The 17067-nt window shown below is 46.1% G+C and overlaps 2 protein-coding genes across 2 annotated transcripts in view; one reads left to right on the plus strand and one right to left on the minus strand.

Annotated features, from left to right (window-relative positions):
- Positions 1 to 9935: 9935 nt before the first annotated feature.
- Positions 9936 to 13293, minus strand: LOC130130476 (cytosolic beta-glucosidase). Its single transcript, XM_056300185.1, has 5 exons — positions 13213 to 13293; positions 12489 to 12716; positions 11513 to 12315; positions 10822 to 10945; positions 9936 to 10150 (listed from the first exon to the last, which is right to left on the minus strand). The coding sequence occupies exons 1-5, from the start codon at positions 13265 to 13267 to the stop codon at positions 9936 to 9938; spliced, it is 1425 nt and encodes a 474-aa protein (XP_056156160.1). The 5' UTR covers positions 13268 to 13293.
- A 3120-nt stretch (positions 13294 to 16413) lies between these two features.
- adgra3 (adhesion G protein-coupled receptor A3) overlaps positions 16414 to 17067 on the plus strand; it is a 48817-nt gene continuing 48163 nt past the window's right edge. The window contains exon 1 of the mRNA XM_056300317.1: positions 16414 to 16670. Coding sequence (XP_056156292.1) covers positions 16447 to 16670 — 224 coding nt within the window. The 5' untranslated portion in view covers positions 16414 to 16446. The remainder of the gene's footprint in view (positions 16671 to 17067) is intronic.

The raw sequence follows: 17067 nt of genomic DNA on the forward strand, positions 1-17067 counted from the left end.
AATTACCCCACCCTTCCAAGCCGTCCCGGTCGCTGCTCCACCCCCCTCTGCCGATCCGGGGGGGGCTGCAGACTACCACACGCCTCCTTCGATACATGTGGAGGATCACGCTATTACCCCCAGAGCCCCCCCCCCCCGAACAGGTGCCTCAACCGACCAGAGGAGGCGCTAGTGCGGCGACCATGACGCATACCCACATCCGGCTCCCCACCCGCAGACACGGCCGATTGTATCTGTAGGGACCCCCGACCAAGCCGGAGGTAACACGGGGATTCGAACCGGCGATCCCTGTGTTGGTAGGGATGATTAATATATTTCTTACCACGCTATTACCGTGGTTCCTGTATAGTAGCCTTTACTCACTCCTTTTAGAAGATGGCACTTCACAATCTGTTTGTTGTTCGGTTTACTCTGGACCAGAAAACAGACTGCGGCGTGAACCGACGACCAGGTTAGAGCCCCGAGTCTGGCGGGTACTACTTAGACTTACTCCGAGTACTTGTGAAGAATACAAAGACATATTTTCTGATGAGTTCTGGGAAGTGGAGTGACATTGTGTACATAAGGCTCTCTCTCTCTCTCTCTCTCCCCCCCTCTGTGTGCGTGACAGTGGAGAAGGGCCAGGGAGTTGTGATTGTCGTCATGATGTCCAGATGCGGGCTTGCAAATGCACGCAAACAACAAAAGCCTCCCCGAAAGACATTGAAATGCACAAAAGGCTTTTCGCGAGCGGCCTTGAACTCTGACTGATACGTTATTTGTTACCGCGGGCACTTTGCGAAACAAAAAATGGCTCCGGCCCAACTCTCCTTGAAGGGCCTTTTGTTGCTCATGTTGCCCGAGTTCAATGCTGTCTGGCTGAAACAAGCCGGCACAGCGAGCTCAGCGGACAACAAACCCCACAATACCTTTATCCAATTAGAAACACGGGCTTATTTGCTCAAGTATGAATGCTTAAATTGCTAATACCAGCAGGTAATTATTAAACTCCCCCAACCTGCCCCCCTGCAGAACATTTGTGTTGCGTCTGAAAACACCGAGTGCACAACAATTGAGTCACAGGTTTGGGCACAGAAGGATGATGATTATGGTAATCCAACAAAGCCAAAGCCCTATTGTAGTGTGTTGTAGAGTTTTGTTGCAAACTCATGACCTTATTAACCTTCCTAATCCTCAACTGGGTGCCAATGATAAGGGGCTTACACACACACACACACACACACACACACACACACACACACACACACGGAAACACTCCTTTCACTTTGATGCTTGGCAAAACACAGCAGAGGCCCGGCCCACCTGTTCCACCCGGCACACCTGAAGTTCTCTGAATAACATCAGCGAGATGACGATGACGATGATGACGAAGAGGCTCCCAAGTCATTCAATACAATTACTGCCTCCGCTTAGATCGATAGCAGAGAAAGAAGAAGAAGAAGAAGAAAAAAGGAGAGGGAGGTGGACGCCGGTGTTTGGGGCGAGGGGGGCCCTCCCGGTGTGGACGCGTGTGAAAGCGGTCTGATTGGTATTAAGTGGCGAGATTAAAAAGCCATCTCGCAGGTCAGGTCATCCGGTGTTCATTTGAATGCATTACCAGGGTCCGGGGCGAGATAATTCTCTCATTAGCGCCACTCAAACCCTGAGTGACAACAAGGGTGAGAGGGGAGCATGTCGTACAACACTTAGAGTTAATTAGTCCACGTGCACTGTTGCTCGCCGCCCCGCGCAGCCGCTCTCTCCGCTTCCTATTACCACGGGCGCAAGCAAACACGACCGTGTCTTCCCCGTTCCCCTCGCAATTTGGATGGAAATTACTTCCGAGTGGGGTTTGTGTGTCGGTTGTGGGATGCGCCGCACAACCGCCAGCCTAACCTCGGATAATAATAACAATAATAATACATTTTAGTTATACAGCGCTTTTCAAAATACCCAAAGACGCTTTACATATGTAAAAACCAACATAAACACAACACACAAAGAGCATGAAACACATTAACCACACAGAAGCAATTCTGGAGAGGCTGATTGATTAATTATTTGGATATGGACAATCAATTCATCTCTCTCTCCTTGCTTCCAGGCCTCACAACTAAGCTAACTACACCACCATTACTGCATTTACATCTGATTCTGAGGCACTAACCAAGGTTTCTCTCTCTTTTTCTCACCCTCTCTCTCACTCTCTCGCTGTCTCTCTTGCTCTCTCTCTCTCGCTGTCTCTCACTATCTCTCTCTCACTCTCTTGCTTGCTCGCTCTCTCACTCTGTCGCTCTCTCTCACTCTTTCTCTCTCTCTTGCCCTCTCTCACTATCTGTCACTCTCTCTCGCTCTCTCGCTCTCTCGCTCTCTCGCTCTCTCTCTCTTGCTGTCTCTCAACCTCTCTCTCACTCTCTCTAGCTCTCTCTCTCACTCTCTTGCTCTCTCTCTCACTCTTGCCCTCTCACTCTGTCACTCTCTCGCTCCCTCTCTCTCTGTCTCTCTCTCACTCTGTCGCTCGCTTTCTCACCCTCTGACTCTCGTTCTCTCTCTCGCTCTCTGTCGCTCTCTCTCTCTTATCTCTCTCTCACTCACTCACTCACACCTATTCTTACTGTTCGTGATTGACAACATTTGCTTCATTGGCCATGGCATGTACTCACTCACTCTCTCTCTCTCTCTCTCTCTCTCTCTCTCTCTCTCTCTCTCTCTCTCTCTCTCTCTCTCTCTCTCTCTCTCTCTCTCTCTTGCTCTCTCTCACTCTCTCTCTCTCTCACAGACACAGACACACACACACACACACAGTCTGAACACTCCTCTCTGCACGAGCCCCTCACATCCCACCCACTGTGTGCACAGGGGACGGCTGAATACTCAAGGAGCTCTCAATTTTTCAAACGGGTCTGTGAATCGCCTCCCGTCACGCAGCGCCATTATCCTCGAGGGAGTCGGAAGTTCGCCGGTGGTTGGTGGGGTCATCTCGAGACCCTCGGGGAGGGAGTTAAAAGAAAAGAGGTTTGATTTGCCTTTCTGGAGTTAAATTCTCTTTCATTCTCGCCGCTTTAGCTCTCTGCACGAGTCCGTCATAATTCTCCTTCCTGTCTTCCAGGCCCAGTGATATTCAACCCCAGCCCCCCCATTGGGAAAAAAAAAATATTGTCTCCTCCTCCATATTCACCAATCACAGATGAGGCTTGTCCGAAAGCACTTTTTAACACTGATGTCACGCTTCTTAAACCAGTGACAAAAGTGGCGACGGAGCTACAAAGCATCGGTTATGCCGCGGTAAAGCATTTATCCCTCACTACAGTGCACATGGTAGCGTGCATGCAGGATGTGAAGAAAGTGGCTTCCAGCTGAAGGAGAAGAAGGGGAGGGGGGGCATTGTGAGGAAGATGGAGTGGGAGAGGAAAAAAAAGAGGAACATTTCTAATTTTGTTAGCGGGGGTGGTGGGGCTGGGGGGTGGTTTCGTCCTCAGACTATTTTGCACTAATATGAATACCCAGCGAAATGTCTGGCGAAGTAGGTCAATGGGATTTAGAAAGTTTATGCTGTTTTTTCCCCCCCCCTTCGTATTATCTTGTCAATGTAAAAAAAAAAAGGGAAATGAGCAATGTGATTAGGGGAGAGGAAGATGATGAGCTGGAGAAAAAGGGGGGGGGTAGTGAACCGGAGAGCGAGAAAGACGGACAGAAGACGGTCCGAGTCCCTTCGCCGGTAGATGCGCGAGGGAACGAGATGCCACGGCAGAGCGGGAAAGGGTGGAGCAAGAGGGAAAAGGTGTTTGAAATGGAGGGGGGGGGGGAGTTATCCATGCTCCAGGAGGATGAGGGGAGGGGGGGGTGTGTGTGGCATGTCTTCATCTTGATATTGAAGCAACAATCTAATTACCCCATTGCCCCTGGGAATATGCATATGAAGGTAATCAGTAAATAGAAAAGGTAATTATTTGCCACAAGTCATACCCTCTGTACCTGTAAGCACTGCGCCGTTTTGCGAGATCGAGGTTCCCGTGTAATTCATCGCAAAGATAGTTTATTAGCGGCTAAATTATTTAGTTAATTTATAATAAGTAAATGAGTCTCTCTGTCGTTGAATATTTTATAGTGGCTGTCAAAATATAAGGAGTTAAGTTTGGTCAAGTACAAATGGGGCCTCCCCTGGTAATTTACCAGCGCGTTCCGCCGGGCAAATCTCTGCCAGCCGACGTGATTGAATGTTACAATTAAATGTACTAATTCATTGTCAAAAGCAACTTATCTGTACACATGATATATTTGGTGTTTAATTGGAGAGCACATTTAGAAACGGTTTCTTCGGTGACTTTCTACATCACAGCCTAATCGGAATAAATTCTGCCCCTGTAATGAATTGAAGTTGAATATTTGTAGTCGGGCTATTAAAGAGACTGGAACAGTGAATTATTTAAATGCTAATTAATGTTTCAGCTTTCCGACCTGCAACAGGCACATATTATTCCTCAGCTCTGGCAAATGGATAATTTCAACATTCGCTTAAGTGCAGAGAAACATTTTGCTCATATTTCATTCAATCAATTCAGCGGCGGCGGCGATAGTTCTTTCACCCATGCAGCAACCCGCTGCTAGTCACCAAGGAAGATGAAATCCATCAATATTGAGACAGTTAGTGGAATTACTCACTAGCTTCTGGGTGGGAATTCTGCTACTCCTGATTCAGCTGGGCTTTCATAATGGATCGGGGGGGGGGGGGTCCGAGTACTGCGTTCAGGCCTGATTTTGCCCGATGTAAAAATGTGAGGACAGGTAAAGGCACTTTGGATTGTCCATTATTCTTTGGTCAGAATTAGGTGTTTTATTGACAGTTTCTCATGGTCAGAAACTGCACCAGTTACATTTCTGTCTCTATAACCGTGATGACATTTTGTTGTACTCCACTTCATCCAGGGATAGGCAACATGGTCCAGAAAGGCCCGGCGTGGGTGCAGGTCTTTGTTCCAACCAAGCACTTGCACACCTGATGCTATTAGTCAACCAATAGTCTTTGCTAAGGACCTTGATTTGTAGACTGCATGGTTGGAACAAAGACCTGCACCCACACCGGCCCTTTCTGGATCATGTTGCCCATCCCTGACTGTCATGACACCATGACTATGTTTGAGACATCCATCCATCCATTAGCCAAGCCGCTTATCCTAATCAGGGTTGCAGGATACTGGAGCCTATCCTAGAAGTCACTAGGCGGCAGGCGGGGAGACACCTTGGACAGGCCGCCAGTCCATCACAGGGCTGACACATCCATACCTAGGGACAATTCAGTACGGCTGATTCACCTACATGTCTTTGGACTGTGGGAGGAAACCGGAGCAACCGGAGGAAACCCACGCAGACACGGGGAGAGCATGCAAACTCCACACGGGACGACCCGGGACATCCCCCAAGGTTGGACAACCCCAGGGTTCGAACCCAGGACTTAATTGCTGTGAGACGACCGCGCTAACCACTGCCCCCCCCCCCCCGTTACATTTCTATCTCTATAACCACAATGACATTTTGTTGTACTCCAGTCCATCCAGGGATGGGCAACATGATCCAGAAAGGGCCGGTGTGGGTGCAGGTCTTTGTTCCAACCAAGCAGTTACACACCTGATTCTATTAGTCGGCATTCGGGGGGCATGGCTCAGGAGGTAGAGTGGGTCATTTAGTAATTGGAAGGTCGCTGTTTCGATCCCTGGCTCCTGCAGAGAGCATATCGAAGTATCCTTGAGCAAGACACTGAACTCTTAGCTGCTCCTTATGAGCAGGTTGGCTCTTTGCATGGCAGCCTCCACCATCAGTGTATGAATGAGTGTGTGAATGGGTGGATGTGAGGCGTACACTGTAAAGCATTTTGAGTAGTCGGTAGACTAGAAAAGCGCTTTATAAATGCAGTCCATTTAACTTACCATTTGTTAGTCAAGCAATAGTCTTTGCTAAGGACCTTGATTTGTAGTCTCAAGTGTGTAACTGCTTGGTTGGACCAAAGACCTGCACCCACACCGGCCCTTTCTGGATCATGTTGCACATCCCTGAGACGCCATGACTACGTTCGAGACAAAAAATAAATGAATAAACTTTGCAGTCCCTGGAAGAGCCACAGATGTCAGACAACCTTTGCTGTTCAGTACTGAAAAACGAAAGCGATGCGGTTCAACTTTGTGTTGAAATCAGAGTGCAGTGAAGTTCTCATACTGCCAGTATTATTCATGGCCCCACAATGGATTGTTATTCATCATAAGACAAAGGAGAAACTCACTCAGCTCGACATAGATGGAGGAGGGCCACAAGGGCATTATTCACATCTGTTGAAAACAATATGCACAGCCAACTGGATGTCACGATACACCATGCTTAATAATGAAAACAAAGTCTCCTAACGCTGAATATAAATGACGTTTTCCCCTCATATCAGAGCATAAATATTAATTGTTTTAAACCCGTGATATATTGCGGTTAAAGGACTACTTTAACTGCTTATTGTTGCACCAATAGCTTGCTTTATATTAATCAAAACCCCACAGTGTCACAATACATCTTCGTGCAACAATCACCACCAAGTGCAAAAAAGCGCAGTCTCCATTAATGCCACATGGTGGCACTGTTGGTTTTGAAAAGGCCTCGTATACAGCGGTTTCTCATTTCTGACCTTTGACTCGCCCCGTGGGTTAGGGTTATGGTTAAGGTTAGGGTTGGGGTTGGGGTCAGGTTAGGGTTATGGTTAGGTTTTATGTTTGGGTTACTGGAGGTAATGATTTGGGATGTTCTCCTCACAGGACTGTAAGAGATTCTCTTTATTGTCGTTATTGTAGGACTTCAGAGCACCAGAGGCCACACCCCGGCCCCCAGTGAGGCGCTGGCGTAATAGGTAAAGGCAATCCGTAATCCCAAATAAATTGGGATTACCTTTGTGCACGGTCCATCAACTCGGTGGCCTGAATGAGGTCCCGCTACTCATTAAGTCCTCCAGGGAATTGTGTCCCTAATTTCACAATCCAATTAAAATTCCGTACCTTTTCTTCTTCTATGGGTCCACAAAAATCACTAAAAAAAATCATGTAAATTAAGGTTTCCATCAGATCTGTTTAAGTGAACATAACCCCGAATGTAGGCCAACGTGTCCTATATTGTATGTTACCGTCGGCCATTAGTCAAGTGAGTTTTAATTTTTTATTTGGCAAATGTGTTTCTATCAGCCCAGCGTGATGGCATGGCGGCCTGTCCAGGGTGTCTCCCTGCCTGCCGCCCAGTGACTATTGGGATAGGTCCCAGCATCCCCGCCACCCTGAGAGCAGGATAAGCGGTTCAGATAATGGATGGATGGAGTTTCTTAATTTATCAGTGGTATTGATAGAAAGCAAATGTCATTATGTTTGTCTTTCACTAAACTTAAACCTCGGAAAATGCACAAACTCCTTCACTCTTGTGAATGGGAATATGCCCTAGACATGTTGTACAACAACTCCCTTCATTTCGCTGTCACTCATCTCGAGCCCTGGCTTTGTGAAGTTCGCAGTCCATTGTTCAGCAGTTCATTTAAGTAATCCCACCTTAAGCAAAGCCATGTACTGATGGTTACTAGAAGGGCTGTCGGAGGCTTTTCGCCTCGTTTCCCCGAGAGTTTTTCTCACGGTGTGGCGTTTGCACAGCTGTCCCGATTCACACAAATAGCATTACAACACTCCCTCTCCCTGTGGCCGGGCGTCTGTGGCCCTCAGTTGGCATCCCATCAGAGGCTTTCTGAAGTGTGCTCTGTCCAGCGTCGTAACGATTATTTTAAACCTTTTTATTTCTGATTCACAAGACATTTTTTCTCCTCCAAAATAACGTCCTCTTCACATTGCTTTTTTCCTTGTGAGGAAAAGAAACAGAAAAATTCCCACAAAACCGAGTAAAGGATATTAACATCCATGATACTTCCGCCTAGCAACACCCAACAAAGGAATTTTTGTAAACACACAAATAATAAATAGATGATAAAGCTGAGGAAACCAAAGACGCCATATTTATACACTCCGACCTTGACTTTTATACACAAGAGTGCACAAACCCCCTCCAATAGGTACATTTACACTCGTACAGTCCCACTCATCTATTTTATGAACTATTTCAGTCAGTCATTGCATTTCCAACAGGAATGAAATAACCTTGTATTGGGTTGACAGCGACAGGTGAATTTATTTATTTATTTTGTTGATTTTTTTTAATTTTGAGATACTTTATTGGTCCCTGTGGGGAAATTACACTATGCATTGAACCCATCCTAGCTGTGTAGCTAGGAGCAGTGGGCAGCCACCGTGCAGCACCCAAGGACCAACTCCAGTTCGTCTTGCCATGCCTCGGTCAGGGACACAGACAGGAGTATTAACCCTAACACGCATGTCTTTTTTTTGATGGTGGGGGAAACCGGAGCACCCGGAGAAAACCCACCGCAGACATGGGGAGAACATGCACACTCCCCACACGGGACGACCTGGGATGACCCCCCAAGGTTGGACAGCCCTGGGGTTTGAACCCAGGACCTTCTTGCTGTGAGGCAACAGCGCTAACTAACCACTGTGCCACGGTGCCGCCCAAACAGGAGTGTTATTTGGTTACTACCGTATTTGCAAATACATACTGCTCAAACAGATTGGAGATTGCATGTGTGCAGACAGCAGCAAACCTCTTTCTATAGTATTTGACTGTCACAGATGTACAATGTAGTATAAAATACTAAAAGATGTGAGCTTCATCAATTTAGGTCACATTTTCAATCTTTTTCACAGCGAGGTTGTTAGGGAAGGGCAGTTTTCAATAGGCCTTGTTCTTTTTGGCATGATGAACAATAATATCTTTGACAGCCTTTTCACTTTGAGTAAAGGCATTGTGAAAAGGCATAGTTTTTTTAAAATCTGGTTTCCAGACCACTACTGAATGTGTTTTTTTTCTTCTTCTTTTTCGAGAGGGACCTCCATTCCCCGGGCAACTTTATATTTCTGTGGGCACGCTGTATTTACTTACATGGAGCGAGAGCGAAGAAAATAGCATGCATTGTGTTGTTCCCAGTAAAACAGCCAATTCACCGTGAGATCCCACACAATAACCTCTCCACTTTTTCTGGCTCATCCCCAGCACCACGCTCTGCCACGCTACCTGTTGAGTTCACTCTTAAGTCTGGTGTCACGACGTACAATGGAAGGTATTGTGGATTCAGTTCCAGCACGAGGGCCGGGTTTCAGAGAAATGCTCATCCGAGTCTTTGTAGGGGCTTTAGATGGAGATGTGATGTCAGACAAGCAGATAAGACATTGCAAACGCAGATCTGTGCACACCAAGCATGCAAACATACGTGTGTGTTCGTACATACAAAGGGCTATTTTGCTTCTCGGAAGTGCGGTCATCAATAACACGTCGTCTTCTCACGCACACAGAGCACACACCGGTCCCCCCCCCCCTCACCCCAAACACCACCCTCCACCCCCAAACCTCTATCCTGGCGGCAGCAGCTAGTCTGGAAGGCTTTCAGCTGGCTTGATGCACCATGTGGGGAATTCTGCCCTTTCCATAAACCCCCTCATACAGATTGACTGGGATCTGGGGAAGGATAGAATACTAATTTCTATTCGTTGAATCAACTTAACACTCTTTGGCCGTGTCCCTGCCTACCCTGCCAAAGTCAGATTTTCTAATGAAAGCTACCATACGAGCTTAGTGTTCTCTCAACTGAAATGACATACTTTTAACAATGGAAGTGCTTTGAAAGTGGGCTTTATAAGGATCTGGGGGAGTTGATTAGGCTCTGCTAGGTTGGTTCATGTAGCTGTTGCGTGTGTGTTAATCTAGCGATTAAAATGAGAAAAGACGCAAAACATATGAACAAAAACTTCCAAGTTTAATTGTGAACATGAAAAAGTGATCATACTATACCATGGTGGCAAACCGTGCACAGGGATTCTGCGCTAGCTACTATCGACCGGACCGGTCCGAGATTTGTGTTTTGCGATGATCTGTGCATACTCCCGTCCAGAGCGGTATATGGTTCGAGTTCGCTCCGCTTCGGAGAAGTCCACATGGAACAATCCGAAACGCACACTGTATCCATCAGCCCATTCAAAGTTGTCCAGGAGAGACCAAGCAAAATACCCCCGCACATTGACTCCATCTTCTCCAACAGCTAAACAGACATGCACACGGACCAAAAAGTCATGAGGAGAACTTGTGTGTTTTTTTTTTTAACATGAACATTCAATGCAAATTTACTGCGTAAACAGCAGAAGTGTTCTCATTTTGTGCTTTGCGTATAGCCATTTAATATCACGCAGGGCATGTATCAAGATTAGTACCAGTTGGAATGCCGTAATAAAATTCTCAGCAGCGTAACGAGAGTGATTTGTTTGTAAAATTCAGCTTGCAGCTGGGCATACAGTAGAACGGAAGTGGTCAAATTAGGCTTTGGAATTGATTCAACGTGACACAAGACCGTATGCACTTTGTTTCTGGAACTGAAAAACATGACTTAAATGTGCAGTTTGGCCTCTGTCGGCGGCATGACACATTTCCCGATGTTTAATGACTAGGCAAAAGAGCTGCTAGGCAAATGACTAGTTGTGAAAATAATCAACCTCATTGAACCTTTAGGGGGCCTTTAATTCTCTCACTTTATTTCTTTGCTTTTTTGCGTCGACTTCTGATAGAGGAAAACACAAGGATGGCTAAAAGAGGGTAATGTTTGGAAAATAAGAGGCGTTAATACCACCTTCAGACAAAATGAAAAGGCACAGTCATATGATTAAACTCAGACTTGTGGTTTTTTGTCTGAGTTCAGTTGTAGACGCCTGCAATTACCTTTAGCCAGTTCCAGGATGGTGCTCTGGTAAAACGTGCAGCGCTCAACGTCCTCAATTTGCACTGGTCCCACCTGAGAGAAGCCACTTTCTGTAATGTAGACGGGAGGGTTGTTGAAAGTCTCCTGGAAAGTCAGAGTGCAGATGTTATCTTCAAATAAGGCAATCACAGCTGTCAAACAAACCAGTGAGAGACAAAGAGGTCTACGTTGTGCCATTTAGCTGCGTTTCGACAGCACCCAGCTCGACCTAATGGTCTGTGACAAGGCACAGTGACGGGAAATTGCTTGTTTGCAAATGGTTTTCACCCAAATAACTGTTTCATTCAATGTGACAGCACTAATGGAGCATCAGTGTGTTTCTGGAGGTGTTAAAAGAAGGAGATTACAGCATAAAAAAAAATCAATAGTAAGACACTAAACAAATGTCAAGAGTTTTCTCCTCACTTGTTTGTAGGTGATTCGTCTCCAAGTTGGACAAGCGAAAAGAGACGAAATGTCCCTTTTTTGCCAGCTAAATTCACACCTCATTTGAAGGGATACCTGAATAATAACCGAGTTTTCAACTTTTTCCTTCGTTAAGACTGCCAAGTAACTACAGTCTAACGTCTCAGCCATACATGAAAAGAAATATAAAACCCAATAATGTTGCCGTTTTAGCCCATACAGCCAGGATTTAAGAAGTGCTTGTACCTTAATGTACTTGAGAAGTTTTCTTAAGCCATGTGGCGCCACAGCAAGCCACGACACCCCACACACAGGCCAGGATGGATCCAAAACATCTTCTGTGTCCTGGTCCCTCTTCATACATAACATCTGTCCAAATGCTCCTCTTGGCTTCACTTTACGAGACGTGTAGTGGTTCAACGCAAAGAAGTCGGCTGTGCCCAAAATGGTGGGGTCATCCTTGGAAAAACTGGGCAGTCGTGAACCACCGCTGAACCCCAGCCTCTTACTTTGGACATCAATGGCAGCCCTCATTGTTTGTGGATAATCACCCGAAACAAATACTGGCCAGGCAAACCACCCAAGAGTAAATGCAAGGTAACGCTCGGTAGCAGCAACATCTTCAGGGTTTGCTGGGTCACACGGCTCTGCCCAGTCACTATTGATGGCCAGGGACACGGCACCTCTCTGTTTTGACCTATAGATGGAGTTGTAGCTATGCCAGGCCATTGCATGGGCACGTAGCATGTTATGGCCCACCAAGTAAGCAGCAACACCTGGCTCGTCCAACCCCGGTGCGTGGATACCAAGTTCATAGCCAAGTTTAGCACATACATAAGGCTCATTGATGGTGATCCACAGTTTGACGCGGTCCCCAAATGTTTGGAAGCAGAACTGGGCGTAGCTGTTGAAGAGGTTTGCTATAGCCGGTGATTGCCAGCCTCCTTGGTCTTGGAGAGCTTGAGGCAAGTCAAAATGGTAAAGGGTGACCATGGGTAACACATTGCAGGCCACCAAATCATCAATCACCTTGTTGTAGTATTGCACACCTGCTGGGGCAGATAAAACAATTGTCCCACATTGGCATTAAGTCAAATGGGACTAAGATGATGGCAAGCTTTTTGCTTGCACATTGCATGATTCAAAAAAGTTTGGTCAAGATTTTTTTTTTTTACAACAGTGGAACAAACAGGTTTCTTGCTGTTAACTGTTTTGGGAGTACCTTTTGGATTGACATCCTGTGTGTTCCCACCAGGGAGCAGGCGGGCCCAGGAGAAAGACAGACGGTAGTGTGTCAGTCCAAGCTGGCGGATACACTGCAGGTCTTTTTCCCACAGCTCATAGCTGTTACAAGCCACATCCCCAGTCTGCTCTGCAAACACTCTGCCTCCTCCACCATGACAAAACGTGTCCCAGATACTCGGTCCCTTGCTGTCGGCATCCCAACCACCTCAATAAACACATAAAAACCGTTTTGGTCCTCAAAGGAGCAAGACAAACTGTTAGAATATTTTCCACCCAACTTCACGAGTTAACATAACAAAATTGCCTAATATTGTAATTGGAAAGGAAGATGCCATATAAACACACAAATACACTGTCAGTATCTGTTTGCTTGGTTTAATTTTTTTTTCTTTTACTTTGAGCACCACGTGTACAATATGATCATACTATAACAACCAAAAGTTGCTCTTCATGCTCGTGCCCACATGGCTTATTGCCTAAATTATTCGGTTATGATTGAGGTTTTGCTGCTTGTTGTACTGTATGCGCTGTTGTGCATTCGGGAGAGGAATGTATAAGGGCGTCTTTACGTGCTAACTGTCAGAAATCCGCGTGACGTTGGGGAGATACGAAACCTAAAACATTCGTGTCCTTTATGCTACTACAGAAATACCGGAGAGACCGTCCAGGCTAGCATGCGGGTCTGGTTGCTGTGGACGTACCTTCTATTTGATAAGCAGCAGTTCCGGCTCCCCATGCAAAATCACATGGGAACATGTTACGATACGCAAGACCAGCTGCGATAAATTAACGCTTTGTTTCAGACCGATAAAGTTACGCGGCCGTGTGGTTTCCAGGGGTTCACTCCAGCGTCCTCGCTGCGCATTCCCTCGTCGGGGAGCTTGTTCGCGCGCGTCAGCTGCGCACTGCGCAACTTCGGCTCAGACGTCATTAGAAACAAGAGAACTTTTGTATGACCGTGAATTTAACCATAAATTTAACTGGAAATAATTCAAAACCGGGTTATTACCCGCCCCTCCCCCCCAAAAAAGAGACGTCTGTTCGTCGGATTTTTTTTAATTTTTATGATTTCTGCTCTCGAAAGCAATACGCAGATGCAGGGGGACTTACCTCTATTCACCTGCATTCTTCCTGTGTATTTGCTTGATCGGTAAAGTCTTTTTTTTATATCGTCTATTTGCAAGATATTTGGATTTCAAACCTATATAACTTTTGAACTGTGTGAGATAATGATGTCAAACCAAAGTCATATGATTCGGTCTTACCCTGGGATCATTTGAGACATCGTGTCCTGGGGCTTGTTATCTATAAGCTTATTATAATCCATCTATCGACTTTCAAATATCACTTTTGAACCTAATGTAATTATGTCAAAACAAAGCTATATGATTCAGTTTAACGCCACAATCTGCTAATCTCCACTATAGAAATGACTTGAACAATCTGCACTGGCTTCAACCATGTACTAAACCAGCTGAGGTCACTAACCCTTTTCACTAACCTACCTGAAGAGATTTATTAAGAGTCAGCTGGTTATGAAGTTACAACTTTTTTTTTCCTGAACTGTGTTAAAATGCGTAGGCCTGCAGTTCCTATATATCATGCTGAAGCTCCTCTTTTGGCATTGGTCGCAGGCCCTTGTGTTCATGTAATGACATAACGACAATGTCTCAACAGAAGTAACATTTCATATTCTGTCAGGGGTGGTTCATTGAAAATCATGAAATAGCTACATTTCACATTTGAGTTGGGCTCAGGGGCAATCAATACAAAAACCATCGCTCGTTCTTTGGAGAAGGGTGCGGGTAAAGTAAACACAACTAGCGTTCTATTGTCAGGGGTCCAGTGAAAATGCTGTGGCTGACAAGACTTTTTTTTCAATGGACGTCAAGCCAGCTAAGGGCCAGAAAACAAACCTAGACTGATGGGGCTAAAAGATGCATGGCCCCAAGGCACCAGGCAGGCTAGCTTGTGATCCCAACATGGTTACCCTTTAAAACGAAGTCCCCCAATCGACCAGATCGTAACAAAAAGGTAGATTACTGACCCTCTAGTGAGCAGGGTTCAACTAACGTTGCACAAGGATGTTGTTTTGTTCCACATGTGAGGTCTCTCTCTTTCATGGCTATTGCCGACTGCAGGCGAGTTTGAACTTGTTTGAGGAGAATGGGCCTTGTTTGAAGGCAGCCCAAGAGAAGAGCCGGCTGAATGCAGAGGAAACGAGATTTGGGTGCTGATTTGAAACTACTTGTAAATACTGTTTTATAGTATAAAAATCTCAGTTGCCTCTTTCTTTGTAAATATAACCATTCAGTCAAATGACTGCATAATATTCCCATCCAGATTGGGGCCAAAATCTTCCCAGCAAGGATTCTCCATCACGAAGAGTCCCATGATAGTTTTGCGTTTTAAGTTTGTTCGATGCTGGTTGCATTGGAAACTGTTGTTTTGTAATTTTATGTCACGCTCCCAACTGCCCCATGGGAATGCAGTTGCAAATTTTGTATCCCCTGTGAAATGTGTCCCTGGCATTCGCTTAAAGTGGCTCTTGGTTATTGCGTTTCCGTCTCACGGGTAACAACATGTTGGTGAAAACGCTTGTGGCTCAGCTGCATCTCCTTAATTTAAGAGAGTAAATCCCTGAGACGATGTACGGGGGGGAAATAAATAAATAAAAATAAAATAAACATCTGTTCCTCTACACATGAAGGCGTGCATGTAATGTTGTCATGATGGGCCTGTCTAACTTTATGCCTTTTATTGCGTTGACCTGAGAATTCCACTCTGCTCCTCTTACAACCAGGAAAAACAAAACAAAACAAAAAACCTTGAAATGGGTAATCACGTATCTGGGATATTCTCACAGGACACACAATGTGGCAGAGGCAGAAATGTAAATGAGGAGGCGGTCTTTCCGAGTGGAAGGCTGCGGTGACGTCAGAGGTGGAACTGCAACATGGAGCCCGGGGCAGGCAGGACACTGGTGGAGGAGTTCTCAATGGACCAGTAAAACTGCCTGGGAATTACAGAAAGGAAAGATAAGAGTCAAGGTCCAGCTGCTGCTGTCACACTTTGTTTTTTAGAAGAGTTACTAGTTTATTGATCATTTATATATCCCACTTCCAACTCTGGAGACCTTTTTTGTCGCTGCACTGTTTATTTTTGTTCTCTCTTTAAAATCAGGACAGAAACAATTTCTTCTGGGAAAAGTTGAAGCGTTGGAAACGAGAGAGAGAGAGAGAGAGAGAGAGAAGAGAAAGTGTGGCAACTCTTTGCACGCAGGAGATAAGGTACAATACTTCGGGAGATATTCGGGATAAAGTTTTTTTTTTGGAGGTGGTGGGGGGCAGATTTGCAGAACTGCGCCGTACGTGTTGATAACCTGGTTTATGACCCACTGCAGCTGACTCAGAAGAAGCACACAGCATTCCCCCCCCCCCACTCACTCACTGGGATCCACGTTGTTATATGGGCAACGAAGGAAATACCTCCACCGAGGAATGTTATGCGGTGATCCGGTGACATTTTCTCACTTGGGAAAGTGTAAAAATGTAGGTGCCGTGTCCCCGGCAAGGAAACGAGGAGCACGCCAGGAACGGAACGGAATTATAAATGAGTCGTTTCGGCAAACAAAGAAGGAAACGTCTGCTGGCTCGAATACCGCCGGAATAAAACGAAAGCCTGGCGAGAAATGAAGGAAGAAGGTTGATTTGAACCGTTCAACAACAACAACAACAACAAAGATATCTGCAACATGGCAGTGGATATATTTGTTTTTTTAAAGGAAATCTTTTGAGTCCGACTCGGCATATTTGAATACATTTCGGAGGCCACCTATTTCGCCCACCACCACCACCACCCCCCTTATCAGCCGTCTCACTTTTTAACAGTAACGTGTTCCGCGTCGCCGAATCGATGCCTGGACACGTCTGAAAATGAGAGCGTATCCGCTGCAGTTGTTTGTGATTTTGCTGCTCGGCGGCGGCGGCGGCGGCCGGTCTGCGGCGCCGTCTGATTGTAAGTCGTATGATGAACGTTCAAAGAGCGCCGGGAAAAGCCTGCCGTCGGCGGCCACGGCCGAAAGGAAGGTGGTGTGCAGCAATATGGAACTCCATCAGGTGTTACCCCCCGACTCCTTCCCCAACAGGACAGTCACTTTGTAAGTACACACACTAGAAAACCCTGTAGGGGAACGTGTCCATGTTCCCTCAGCCCTGCTTCATTGAACTCAGCTAAACTTAACTTAACCTAACCCGAGTGAACCCTCAACCTTTACCTTAGCCTTAACGCAACGCTTACCTTAACCGATGGCTAACCTATTCGGTAGCTAACCTACAAGGGCTGACCCCGTCTGTATCATAGCCACTTGCACCCCCCCCCCCAAATACCATTCTACCAGGCAAAGACCACCACGGAGTGTCAAGAGCATGTAGGTTTTCAATCCAACCAATCACTCAGCCAGGTGATTTCATCGATTAACACGGCTTTCAGCCAAAGATGAAATCACTTGGTGGTGATTGGTCAGATGGAAACGTGCATGGAAGCAGCTTGCATGC

This window comes from Lampris incognitus, chromosome 20, assembly GCF_029633865.1.
Source record: "Lampris incognitus isolate fLamInc1 chromosome 20, fLamInc1.hap2, whole genome shotgun sequence".
NCBI lineage: Eukaryota > Metazoa > Chordata > Actinopteri > Lampriformes > Lampridae > Lampris > Lampris incognitus.